Source organism: Elaeis guineensis, chromosome 15 (assembly GCF_000442705.2).
Source record: "Elaeis guineensis isolate ETL-2024a chromosome 15, EG11, whole genome shotgun sequence".
NCBI classification, from domain to species: domain Eukaryota; kingdom Viridiplantae; phylum Streptophyta; class Magnoliopsida; order Arecales; family Arecaceae; genus Elaeis; species Elaeis guineensis.
The window spans coordinates 19,843,178-19,856,606 of NC_026007.2; the positions used below are offsets into that span (position 1 = coordinate 19,843,178).

The 13,429-nt window shown below is 37.7% G+C and overlaps 1 protein-coding gene across 1 annotated transcript in view; it reads left to right on the forward strand.

The window, feature by feature from the left end:
• Positions 1-1,298: 1,298 nt before the first annotated feature.
• LOC105035649 (uncharacterized) overlaps positions 1,299-13,429 on the forward strand; it is a 50,804-nt gene continuing 38,673 nt past the window's right edge. Inside the window, exons 1-3 of the mRNA XM_073249273.1 lie at positions 1,299-1,441; positions 1,513-1,601; positions 1,787-1,865. Coding sequence (XP_073105374.1) covers positions 1,382-1,441; positions 1,513-1,601; positions 1,787-1,865 — 228 coding nt within the window. The 5' untranslated portion in view covers positions 1,299-1,381. The remainder of the gene's footprint in view (positions 1,442-1,512; positions 1,602-1,786; positions 1,866-13,429) is intronic.

The following is a 13,429-nucleotide window of genomic DNA, read 5'->3' on the forward strand; positions in this document are numbered from 1 at the left end:
ACTATCTAGGGTTACAAGCTTGATCTCAAAGAAGAATACATAAAACAAGGGCCTTTGGGGGCTTTTTATAGGCATTTGGGGGTTATAAGGTTTTCAAAACTTCCGATGTGGGACTAAGAGGTTTTAGGGGGTTTATGGTGCGCCGATGGGTCCATGGTCCATGCGCCTGTTGCTGTGGACCAGGCGGCTAACCAGATCACCAAATCAGTTGATTTTTGACCAATTTTGATCTGATTTGACTCGGGTTTGACCCAATTGAGTCTTCTTTCTTCATTCTTCAATTCCTGGGTCAATTTAACTCCGTTTTGCATAAAATTTGCGCCGTTGGAATCCTCTTTCCTTGTTCTTTCTATTGATGATCTCTTCTTCTGCAAAATATAATAACAAGTATCAATTTCTTAATAAAGTTAGATAATTTAGATATTAATTGATACTTTTTATGTCAATTTGTGACATAAATCACATCTTTTGAGGTATGAGAAACCATCTTTAGAAAGATCCTTAAGAGGGTTGTCCACTAGTGTTGAAATGGTCAAATAATTAGCTTTGCATTGAATACTAGCACCTAAAACCACATGTTAATCTTGTTAAGCTAGAAGTTAATCTGAGCTTATCTATAAATGCAATTGGTTTTTTTAATGTCTATTCACTTTACTGGCTGTGGTACTTTCAGTATGTTATACAATGCTATACTGTTAAAATCAAAGATTCAGGTTTCAGTGAGACGTCTCGTGGGACATCGGGATGGGGTACCATCCCATGTATCCGATCAGGGCCATCTCGCTGGCATCCCAGTATTCCAATTGGGATGTCTTGAGACTTCTCTATCCCAAGTATTGGGATGGGGCGGGATGGCGGCGCCTCCCGTTCCATGGGAAAGTTGGGACAGCCCCATCCCAAGAGATTTAAAACCTTAAAATGTTTCTTGTGGATTGCAATCATTTTGCATGATGAATGCTGTGCATTTGAGGATGCCAACTGGTTAAGTGGGTAAAGTCATTGGGTGTTGGATACTAGTGACTTGGGTTTGATCTTGCCCTCACCTTGATTTTGGCTTCCTCCGTCCTACTTCGCAAAAAAAGCCATGTGTTTGGAAAAATAAAGATACAACCTGATGTCAAGAAACATTTCATCTAGTACTCTGTTAAACATTCTATTTGGTAGGACTTCTATAGTGCTGTTTGCCCATTGCTTATCCTACCTGCCTATGCTGCATGCTAAACATGGTTGTATGTGTAATTTCTCTCAATTTGCCTGGCTCAGTCATATATCTAATTATCTGTAATCCAGTGTCAATGGACTTAACTGTGAGTAGCTGTGATTATTATTATTGTTTTTTTAAAATCAGGTTTGCCGAAGAACTGGTGATCCCAACAAGTTAATGTTTTGTAGAAGGTGTGATGCTGCTTACCATTGCTATTGTCAGCAGCCTCCACACAAGGTATTCATTATTGTTAGCATGCATCCAATATAGCCCTGTTTATGATATCAACTTGGTAATTTACTTCACAGAATGTTAGTCATGGACCATACTTGTGTCCAAAACATACAAGGTGTCACAGCTGTGGATCTACTGTCCCTGGAAATGGTCTTAGCACGAGGTACTAGATGTTAACTGACATGTAGTCTTTTCATATAAAATCAATATTTTGTGCTGTGTTGAGTTTTGGAGTCACAGTGTTATAGACATCTCCAGTTCAACTACTCCAAGCCTCAGTGACATAAAGTCTGTATATGTTGGAATGCCATTATTCATGATTTGACATGATATGGTGTTGATATGCAGGTGGTTTTTAGGGTATACGTGCTGCGATTCTTGTGGAAGATTGTTTGTTAAAGGAAACTATTGTCCTGTTTGCTTAAAGGTATGTATTTGTTTGTCCAAGATTGTCTTTTTTCCTTCTTGAAAAGATGGTAGGTTATATTTTATTGAAGAATATTATTTTGAACCGATAGATTGTAAATGGCCCAGCCTTTGGCAGGAACTTATCATAAGTCAGTGTTTTGACCATGGACCCATTTAATTTTTGAGCAATGTTATTCCACCTTGTGGCATACTTAGTACTCAGTTAGAAAAACGAGGAAGTCATGATTGCTGTGGCATCTTTGTCCAAAATAATACTAAGGATTGCATAAGATTCACTTAATCAATTGGCTACTTAATTGTTTCAACTTGGTCTACCGTACTGCCCAGTATGGAGCATACTATACTGTACTGATTTTATACCGGTATGCTGTTTCGCATCTTACTTACACTCGGTATACTGTCTTGTACCATACCAAACTACAAACTGATACTGTAATAGGATGGTATTGGTATGGATTCCGGTATTGAGATAGCGAATCTTGACTTTGCAAGGACTGTCATGTTTAAATCTGAAAAAGGAAAACATTGTGTATATGTGAAGTCAAAATATGACAAAATACACTGTGACTTGAACTACATTTGGTTTTGCTTAGAGTATGGTATCAAGGTAAGTTGCTTTGCTTAAGAGTAGGAAAGAAGCATTCTGAAGACTGTTGGTGTTGAAACAAGAATTTAAGGTAGTGTAGCATCTTGAGAAGAAAGTTACATTTATCAAGGACTTATCTCAGAGATCTGTTAGCCATGTTTCTTCAAATTCTCTAAAATAATGCTGTAGAGTCCGTCATGGAGAGTGCTCCACCATGTACTTAATGATACAAGAGCTTAAGGAGAGGCTATATATTAGCTTGGCCAAGGTACATGGATGCTGCTTGAACATCTCCCTTGAACTTTTATATGAGTATCTTTCTGCTTGTTGCTTGAGCACCTCCAACATTCCTACGATCACCTTTTTCTCTCCATAATACCTTTTTAACAAAATTTCTTTCCCAGCAAAAAAAAAAGCTTCAACTTGTTAACTATTGCTTCTGGAATGATGAATGATATGTACTGATATGAGACCAATAACAAAAAAAATAATAGAGGGAAAGGGGAGGTTGAGAAGAAATGAAGTGCTATAAGGGAAAGAAGAGAGAATGAGAGCTGACATGAGAGATGAGAGAGGGAAAGATGTTGCATGGTCATACCAGGTCCATGCCGTGTATTCTTAAATGAAGGAAAAGCCCATTAGTTACAAAAATGACAAAAAAGTGGTTAATAAAATAAGAAGTTGGTTGAATACATATTACAATTGCACTTCTTTGGGCTCCATTAAAGGCTTAAGAACAAAAGAAACTGTCTGGGCGGTTCAGGGCATTTCGAGCCGTACCGACCGCAAATTGGGACAGTTCGGCCTTCCGAATCGGAACACTGGAGAAGGAAGAGGGAAAGAGAGGAAGAGAGAGGAGGGGAGGAAAAGAGGAGACAATGCTGTCGGAGGGCTGATAGTAGCCTGCCGAGGCTGCTGGAGGGCCGCGGAGGCCTCCACAGCTTTGTGTCGCCCAATAGGATGTTTCATCGAGAGAGATAGAGAGAGGGGGGGAGTGAGGGTATAGAAGGGAGTAGCCAGTGGAAAGGTTGTTAGAGAGCGTTGGATGGCCATTGTGGCCATGGATGGCGAAAAAGGCATGGGCGGAGCTACAGCCGTGGAATAGGACGAGCGCCCCTATTCATTGTATTTTTTTTAAAGCTGAATAGTGAAGCCGGAAAACTTATTACTGGCTTTACTGTGTTATGGATTTTTTAAAAAAAATCTTGTGAAATAGTGTCATTCGTTCCTATTTCATGCCCGCGGAGCTGTGGGCTGCGATTTCGCTGTTCGGCGGTCAGTTGGAGGCCCTTTGGCGGCCTCTCTACTGGCTTTCCCTCCCTCCTTTTTTTCTTTCTATCTCTGTCTCTCTCGGTCGTGATTTGGCGAAGGAAGCGGAGGCTTTGGTTGCCCTCCAAGCGTGCCCATGACCCACCTGTGGCCATCGTCTCCCTCCCTCCTCTCTCCCCCTTCTCTCTCTCTCTTTTCGTCCTCGGTTCCTTTCTTTGCTTTTATGTCGGTTCGCACCGTACGAATCGGTACCAACTCGTATCGCCAGCCAACAGGCACGGATCTCGGTTCTGGTTCTGCGGACCTTGCTACAAAGATTTAGCGAGCATGTCTACAAATTGAGAATCATATTATATGGTGATCCTCTTGTTGGGAACCTTTTCCTGGACAAAGTGAAAATCTACTCATCTAACTCAATATGTTTGTTTCTTTCATGAAAGGTTGGATTACTAACAATGCATGTAGCTGCTTGATTGTCACACATGAGAGTAGGCTGAGTGACAAAAGTTCTACATTCAATTAATGGAATGCAAAGTTGTACCGGTTCACATTTGTGGTTAATTCAATAGCTTTATACTTTGTTTCTAAACTAGATCTGGCAACCACAGCCTTTTTTTTTGGCTTTTGCAATTGATCAAATCCTACCTGACATCCCTAAGAAAAAAGAAAAAGAAGGTACAGAATCCTGAGGTAAATCTTCTTTGAGAGAGAGAGAACTAGTTCAACTAGCAAAATATACATAGGTGCTATTATGCATATATCCGGTCATCAAGGGTCCATGTGCACTATGCAAAATCCCTAGGCCATGTGTCCCTTTAAGAGATCATAGAATCTAAGACAGCTTTCAAAGAGGCATATGAGGATTACACATAGAAGTGACTAACCACACCTACAATATGAGTAATATCAGTTCTTGTAATATTATAATCAAGGTTTGCAAGCTTGGTACTTGGTATTGTATTGGTATGTTACCGGCTCGTACGGTACAGTCAATAGGATACATTATGCATCCTGTATTGAGATATCTCTCAACCCTTTCTTTCTTACTTTTTATCATGGTAATGCTCGAAATCAGATGGTATGGTGCACTCCCTGATTTCGGGCAATAGTAGGCGGTACGGGCTGGTTCCACTTGGTCTGGATTGGTATGGTCATGTTTGACTCATATACTGAATGGAATGTTGGTACCGCACAGGTACCTTACTAGTACCATATGGTACGGTTGGTAGTTATGTGTATCAACTATCCAAGTAGCCATCGGTAAATTTCTGAACCAGTTAAGAGCTCTCCTTGATCAACATATAACTTTAAGTAGCACTTTGTAGGTATCTTTTCAATTTTACGACAAAAAAGCCCTTTATCTGTAATAACAGAGCCTTTTTTTTTTATCAATGAGCTACTTCAATTTGTAAAAAAAATAGCAAAGCTATTTCAAATCTTTGATCTCAAACCTTTTCTGCATCCATTGTTTCAAAACATCAATCTCCATTGGATCATCTCAAGGTAGAACAAGATCATCAACATAAACAATAAGAATAATCATACCATAATGTGTCTTCTTATTAAATAGCAAGTGATTAGCTTCATATTATTTGAAAACCAAAGTCAAAAAGAGCATGACTGAACTTGTAAACCAAACACATGTTGCCTGCTTCAATCAATAAATGGAATTCCTTAACTGAAAGACATGTACAATACCATCAGATAGAGGAAATCCTAGGGTGGATCCATAGAAACCTTTTAATGTAAATCTGATTCAACCAAAGGACCGCAAAGGAGTATCCAAGTTTGTTTAGTTTGGTCTAAGAAAATCAATATATATATTTTTGATTCTTTTAGGGCCTTTAGTTTGTATGTTCTGTAACATTATCTTCAGAATGTGATGGGATTTGGCTTTGCTGATTTTTATGTGTTGTTTAGGGGTATTTGAACATTTATGTGGGCTGGTCTAGGCGTCAATCAAGTCTTTATTATATTTCTTATGTAAGAACTGTGATAGAACTCAACCAGGCTTGAATAAGTGTCTAACAAAGCCTTCATTCTTCCTTTTATGGTTAGTTGTGGCTTGGGATTTGTTCCATAAATTAGCAGGACCTAATCAGTGTAGACCAAGGTCCAGCTAGTTCTCTTAATAGGCTATCAACCGGCTACCTTAGGGTTTCTTTAATTTTTCCCCCTTTATTGAATCCTGTTGGGAGAAGAAATGTTGGCCAATTAAAAACAGAACATAAGGAGCTGTTTTTGGGGATAGAATTTGGTACAAGAGGTCTATTTTGAGAAATAAGTAGGTTGGAGGCCTCTCTTTCTTCTTCCAGTACTTTTTCTCTAATTCCATTTCCTCTACTCTTAAATCTCCTCAAACCTTTGCTCTTTTCTCCTTTTCCTGCTGCTTAAATTGCAGTTGTCTACAGAGAATCAGATCTGAGAATAGATCTCAAATTATTTTGTGTTAATGGCATAGAGAAGACTTAAAGATGTGCAGAAATTGAGATGTAAAATCTAATTATGACCTGATTTCCACTGGTTTAAAATTTGTAGCTTCTTGAATTTTCAGAGTCTACATCCATTTGGTATTAGAGCCTTCCAATCCGATAGGTGGTCTTGTTTTTAATATTGAGAATCAGATGTTTTAGGAAACAATGCACACACATTTTGAGCCGATCATTAAGATGGTTGATGTTTGAATGGAGAAGCTTGCATCTATGGTGGAGTCTGTTAAGGGGTAATCATAAAATGAAAGTGACACATCGGAAAATACTGAACCACTAGAGATCCTCTAAGGAATGGGGCCTTATCTGGGCCATATGCTGAATCCTGCACCTACTTTTGATGGTTTAGTTTAGCACAATCCTCTTCCAATGAAAATAGGATGACAGGATGACCCATCTAGGTTTCAAAGGACAGAAAGTATTTGCTGAATTTTTAGGATAGCAAGCTGGTGGACTCAATTGACAAGGACAGAGTGTCTGCACATGGCCAAAGATGGCAGCATCATGCTCCTTATATTTTTATGGTGACTCCTCATCATGCGGACAGCCCCCCTCATATGCATGATCCCTCTTTGCTTGCTGGAAAGGGGATTAAACTTGAAATTGGAATTTTATGGGGGCATGGATCCTGAAATCTTTTTTGATTGGATTGTTAGTTGCCATCAGTTTGTTTCATGGTTTGCTTAGCAAGGGAAGGTCGGTCTGGTTTGCTGGAGCAAAACTGAAGGGAGCTGCTTATATTTGGTATTAGAGTTGAAAAAAGGACTAGCCAAGATGAACTACAAGTGAAGTTGCCAATTATAAGATGAACTACAAGTGAAGTTGCCATTATAATTGGATGGAAGTTTTCTATTTCGGTGGAATATCTCAAAACAAAATCCTAACAAAATAATTCAGCTGATAGGTTTATTTGTCTTTTTTTTTTTTTTTTTTGCTACAAGCGGACAATCACACCACTTTAGTTGAGTACAACCCAAAAAGTCAGAAAATAAAAAGTCTTGCAAGGCCTGTAGGCAAGTCTCACCTTATTACCTGTCTAGTCTCCAGTGTGCTTAGCAACATAAGATGGAACCTAATCTGCCCCGCTGTTTGCCTTTCGGACTAGTCAAGCTTTGTGTAGCTTTTGATAGAACCATCTAGTTTATTTGTTATGATTTAAGTAACATCTGGCTATATGTTTCTTTTCAGGTAACGGTACCAATTACCAATTCCTTAGCTTCATTCACATGTGAAGAAAACTACAATCTTATTTTCTTAAATCAAATAATGGGTAACAGACCCGTATATAAGTATATAGAGGGTGACTTTATTTAGAGGATCAAATCTTAAAAAATAAGGAATTAGTCAAAGAATCAGAAAATGCAACAGAAAAGGAAAAATAGGGATTACACGCAAGATTTTCTATTAATAGTATATTCTAGAAAAGTAAGTTGAGAAATTTTAGGGATTCTAACACTCCCCCTTAAGCTAGTAAATAGATGTCTTCCATTCGCAGCTTGCTTGTAATTTTCTGAAATCTTATCGTAGGTAGTCTCTTAGTTAAAACATCAGCCAGCTGACTATCTGATGGCATATAAGGAGTACTAATCAAACCATTCTCCAACTTCTCTTTTATGAAATGTCTGTCTATTTTCATGTGCTTAGTTCGGTCATGTTGAATAGGATTATGTGTAATGTTGATAGCAGATTTGTTGTCACAATACAATTTCATGGTTCCTTCTCTCTTAATTCTAAGATCATCCAGAATTATCTTCAGCCACAAGAGTTCACAAATTTCATGAGCAATAGCTCTAAATTTGGCTTCAGCAGTGGACCTTGCAACTACATTCTGCTTTTTACTTCTCCATGTCATCAAATTACCTTCTAGAAAAGTACAATAGCTGAACGTCGATTTTCTATTCACTTGAGATCCTGCATAGTCCGCATTCGTGTAGGCTTCTAGAGTCACTTCTTTTTCTTTTTGGAACAAAATCCCCTTTCCTGGTGTGGCTTTAAGATAGTGAAAAATTCTATAAATTGCTTGCAAGTGTTCCTTCTTCGGATCATGCATGAATTGACTTACCACACTCACTAACTAAGCTATATCCGGCCTTGTATGGGAGAGAGAAATTAATCTTCCAACAAGTCTTTGATACCTCTCTTTATCAACCACATTGCTTCTTTCTGTCCTATCTATTCTATGGTTTCGATCAATAGGAGTGCTTGCTACCTTGCTGCTGAGGTTCCCTATTTCTTTAAGAAGGTTTAGCACATATTTTTTTTGAGATATGAAAATGCCCTTTTTAGAGTATGCCACTTCAATGCCTAGAAAGTACTTCAGCTTCTCAAGTTCTTTGATTTCAAACTCTTGAGTCAGGTGTTTTCAAAGAAATTCTTTTTCAGTTGCATCGTTTTTGGTCATAATGATATCATCTATATACACCAGTAGAATTGTAACTTCACCTTTAATTGTATGTTTGATAAACAACGTGTGGTTTTCTTGGCTTTGTTTGTATCCTATTCTCAACATAGTCTTTGTAAATCTTCTAAATCATGCTCTAGAAAATGTTTCAAGCCATACAGTGCTTTTTTCAATCGGCATATCTTATCTGCTCCAAAATTTTTATTAAATCTGGGTGGTGTCTCCATGAAAATCTCCTCCTTCAAGTCTCTATGTAAAAATGGATTCTTAACATCAAATTATTGGAGACACCAACCAAATATAGTAGCAAGGGATTGTAATATCCATATAGTGTTCATCTTTGCCATAGGGGCAAAGATTTCTTGATAATCCACCCCATAGGTTTGAGTATATCCTTTTGCCATTAATTTAGCTTTGTACCTTTCAAGAGATCCATCAGTTTTATACTTCAATGTGTAAATCCATTTACATCCTACTGTTTATTTTTCTTTAGGTAGAGTAATAACCTCCCACATCTTATTTTTCTCTAATGCATTCATTTCCTCTTTCATAGCTTGTACCCAATTCCTATCCTTTAATGCCTCTTATACGGTCTTAGGGATGTCAATCGAATTTAGGGTAGCGAGGAAGCTTCTGTGTTGTGGGGATCGTCTACGGAAAGATACAAATTGTGAAATTGGATGTTGGGTACATTTTTTGATGGCTTTTCTTAAAGCAATTGGTAGGTCCAAATCTTGAGGGATAGATTTCTTAGGATTAGACTTGTTGATAAAGGAAGAAGGGAGAATAGTTTCTTTATCTGATTCTGGTTCAAACTCATGGACTTGTATCAATTTTGAAATGAGCTTCTTCTTTCTTGAATACTGTAGTAGTTTAGATAGTTTTAGGTTTGATTGTTGCCGGTGCCCTACCTAGATAGTGATGTCAGATTTTGATGCAGGTTAGTAAGAAACAGAGGATGGTTGAGGTGAAGTCTGAGGTGAAAAAGAAGAAGACAACTGAGAACCACCAAAATCACTAAGTAGAAATCCTCCCCCTTCCGTATCTTCTTTTGAACTCTCCCCCTGAAGATAGGAATATGGAGGTTGAAAGAATGATTGAGTTTCACTAAAGGTGACATTTATGGAGATAAACACCTTTCGGATTAAAGGATGATAACATTTGTAATGCTTTTTGGTACTTGAGTATCCCATAAACACACTTTAAAGCTTTAGGATCGAGTTTGCCCCTATTTTGTTGGTGAACATGGATATAGGAGACACATCCGAACACTCTAAGTGGTAGGTTATTGGAAAAATAAAACTCAGGATGAAATTCTGATAATACCTGAATGAGACTTTTATTGCCTAGTAGGCGAGAGGGTACCCTATTTATCAAATAAGCTGCAGTTAGGACTGCCTCGCTTCAAAACTTTTTTGGAACATTGGACTGAAACAAAAGTGTTCGGATAACCTTGAGCACGTATCTATTTTTCCGCTCAGCCATCCTATTTTGTTGGCATGTGTCAACACAAGAAGTCTCGTGGATAATTTTCTTTTTCTGAAAGAAAATAGAGAGAGTGATTAAAGTAATCCCCTGCATTATCGGATCTAAACTCGTTTTATAAAGATCCTGAATCGAGTTTTTATCATTTTGTGAAAAATGAGAAAGATATTGCTTACTTCAGAGTTCTTCTTCATTAGATATAGTCATATAGTTCTAGTGCAGTCATTAATAAAAGATACAAACTAAGCTCTAGTGAAGTTAGAAATTTTAGATGGGCCCCAAACATCAGTATGCACTAAAAAAAAGGTTGATAGGACTTTGTCTTACTCAAAGGAAATGATACATGATGGTATTTAGTAATTTCACAAGTGTCACAATGGAAACTTTCAACAGCAATATTTTTGAAAAGTAAAGGAAACATGGTCTTGAGCACCTGAAAAGGTGGATAACCAAGATGAAAGTGGTGAAGCCAAATTTCAGATTTGTTTGAGGAGCCAGAATTAATAAAAAAAGTATTTCGCGAAGAGCAGGAGAGGGTTAATCGAGTCCCTTTATCCATAGAACCACTGATTTCTTCAAGATAGTAGAGCCCATGGTCTTGAGCACCTAAAAAGATGGATAATCGAGACGAAAGTGGTGAAGCCAAATTTCATATTTGTTTGAGGAGCCAGAATTAATAGAAGCAGTATGCGAAGAGCAGAAGAGGGTTAATCGAGTCCCTTTATCCATAGAACCACTGACTTTTTCAGGGTAGTCGAGCCCATTCCGTTCTTTAGCAAATTCAATCATTCTCCCTGTAACTAGTCCTGAGGACACAATAAGTGGGAAAAAAGGTTATCCGACAGTTTAAGTCTTTGATAAGTTGATGAATGGAAAAAAGATTGGTGGATAGTTTTGGAACATATAGCACATTTTATAGAGAGAGGAAAGCAGTCAAATTTATGGTGCCCTAGCCCGCAATGGTTATAGGCGAACCATCAGCAATAATAATTTTCTTATTCTCTGGACATGGTTATAAGTTTCAAATTTAGTGAAGTTATTTGTCAATGATTGATGGCTCTAGAGTCTATGGTCCAAGAGTCAAAGTAGGTGGAGTTGTTGGCATTAGAGATTTCGGAAACAAAGCATTTACCAGATTGAGCCAATGAATACGAGCTAGATGAATTAGAGAGGGATTTAAGAAAACTTCATAGTTTTTCAATCTCTTGTTGAATTCTCTGAATTCATCACCATCAGGGATTGCTTTTTCTTGAGAGGTATCTTCCTTGTTTGTGAAGTTGGCCTGACTTCGCTGTTGTCCTTTAAATTTTTTATTCCGACTAAAGACTTCTGTCTTCCCATGAAGTTTGAAATAGTTTTCTTTTGTATTATGGGGCTTTTTACAATAGGTGCATTAGAGTCCATCTCGGTTGGACTATTTAGAGGAATGATTATCAGTGGTTCTGTCACCTTGCTCTTGCCCAAAGTTATTAGACTTCCTCCATCCACAGCTTTCATAGAGGCCATAGCTGAGCCTTTGGAAGTCTGTGATTCTAGCATGATAGTTCGCCGATTTTCCTCAGCATGTATGATGGAGAATACTTCATTCAATGATGGTAGCTGTTCTTTCCCAGTAATCTGAATCCTTAATGTCCTGCAAGAAATTCAAAAATCCAATCCCATTCCACCAAACTCAAAAGGGCTTTGGTATCCTCACTGCATAGCATCTTAATATCTTGATAATGGTCCAATTTAAGTCAAAAAGCATTCATCAGGTTATAATATTCCGTAACCGAAAGAGTATCTTACTTGGTGATTGAAATCTTTGTCTTGATCTCATAGATTACAGTGGCATCCTGCATCTTGGAGTATATTTGACGAACCATTTTTCATATATCTCTAGCAGTAGGAAGAAACATATAATTCTTACTGATATCGGGTTGCATTGAATCTATAGCCAGGACATGATCATCGAGTCTTCTTCATCTCATGCGGGAAACTTTGGATTATCTGCACTAGATCCAGCGTCATTCGAATGATGAAGTTTTCCTCTCCCCTTGAGGAATGTCTTAACAATCTGCAATCATTGGAGATAATTTTTCCCATCATGTCAATAGGAAGGATTCATGTTTTGGAGCTCTCCATTTGGTTCATTTGGTAAAGATCCAAAAGTTGGTCCAGTAGAATTACTGGTCACAGTTTTAGAGGTTTCCTACATTTTTAGAAGATTGAAGAAAAAAAATCCAAAAAAGAAACAACCGGATATGAATGGCAAAGGCAGAGGTAACTGAGGAAGATCTGATCGGCAATAAAGGCACAGTCAGGAACAATCGACGATGAAGACCGATAACTTAGCAATGAAGGTTGACGAAGAAGAAAAAGCCCAGGGTGAAAGCTCTGATATCATGAAGAAAAATATAATTTTATTTCTTTAAATCAAATATTAGGTAACAGATTCGTATATCAGTATCTAGAGGGTGACCTTATTTAGAGGATCAAATCTCAAAAAATAAGGAATCAGTCAAAGAACCAAGAAATGTAACAGAAAAGGAAAAATAGGGATTACATGCAAGATTTCCTATTAACAGTATATTCCAAATAAGTAAGTTGAGAGATTACAGGGATTCTAACAATATGGAATGCTTCCATCTCATGCATCATAGCCATTTTCTAGTTAGGATTAGAAAAAAAACTCCTTGAAAGGTTCATTGAATACATATAGAAGAAATTGAAAGAGCAAATGGCTTAAAAGTATGAGAAAGAGAATCAATTTATAGTAAGTGACTAATAGTATGGGAATTACATATTTGCTTCTGCTTTCAAATAGCAATAGGCAACTCATCAGTAATGATAGGAGCATATATAGGGAGTTCGGGACCATACCTGCAAAAGGGCCTCCAATTGAGTAAGTTGATTGATTAGGATGATGTCTTCAGGTGATTGTTTTCCTCTTTCTTCCGATCTCCACAATTGTTTGAGGAGATTACTTAGTGGGATTCATGTCCAGGTCTACTCAATAGGTTAAGGAAAAACATAAGGGAACAAGATGATTTCATTGGTTTGGAGATGAATAATATCATTGAAAACAACCCTTCTCAGAGTACTGTAGAACATCTTCATCAAGTTATTATATAGAGAGACATACCATACAAGTTTAAGAATGTCTAAAGAAAATACATTGAAATGATCTAGTATGTCATTTTTCTCTAGAAGGAAATGTGGATAAAACGAAAACAATGAAAGACCCTAGGCACTTGGGAAAAATGGGATCTTGTGGAAGCAACACGTCAACGAGGCTTTTTTTCACTAGCAATCATGAAGGAACTTTATCAATGAAATTGCAAGCAGTCATC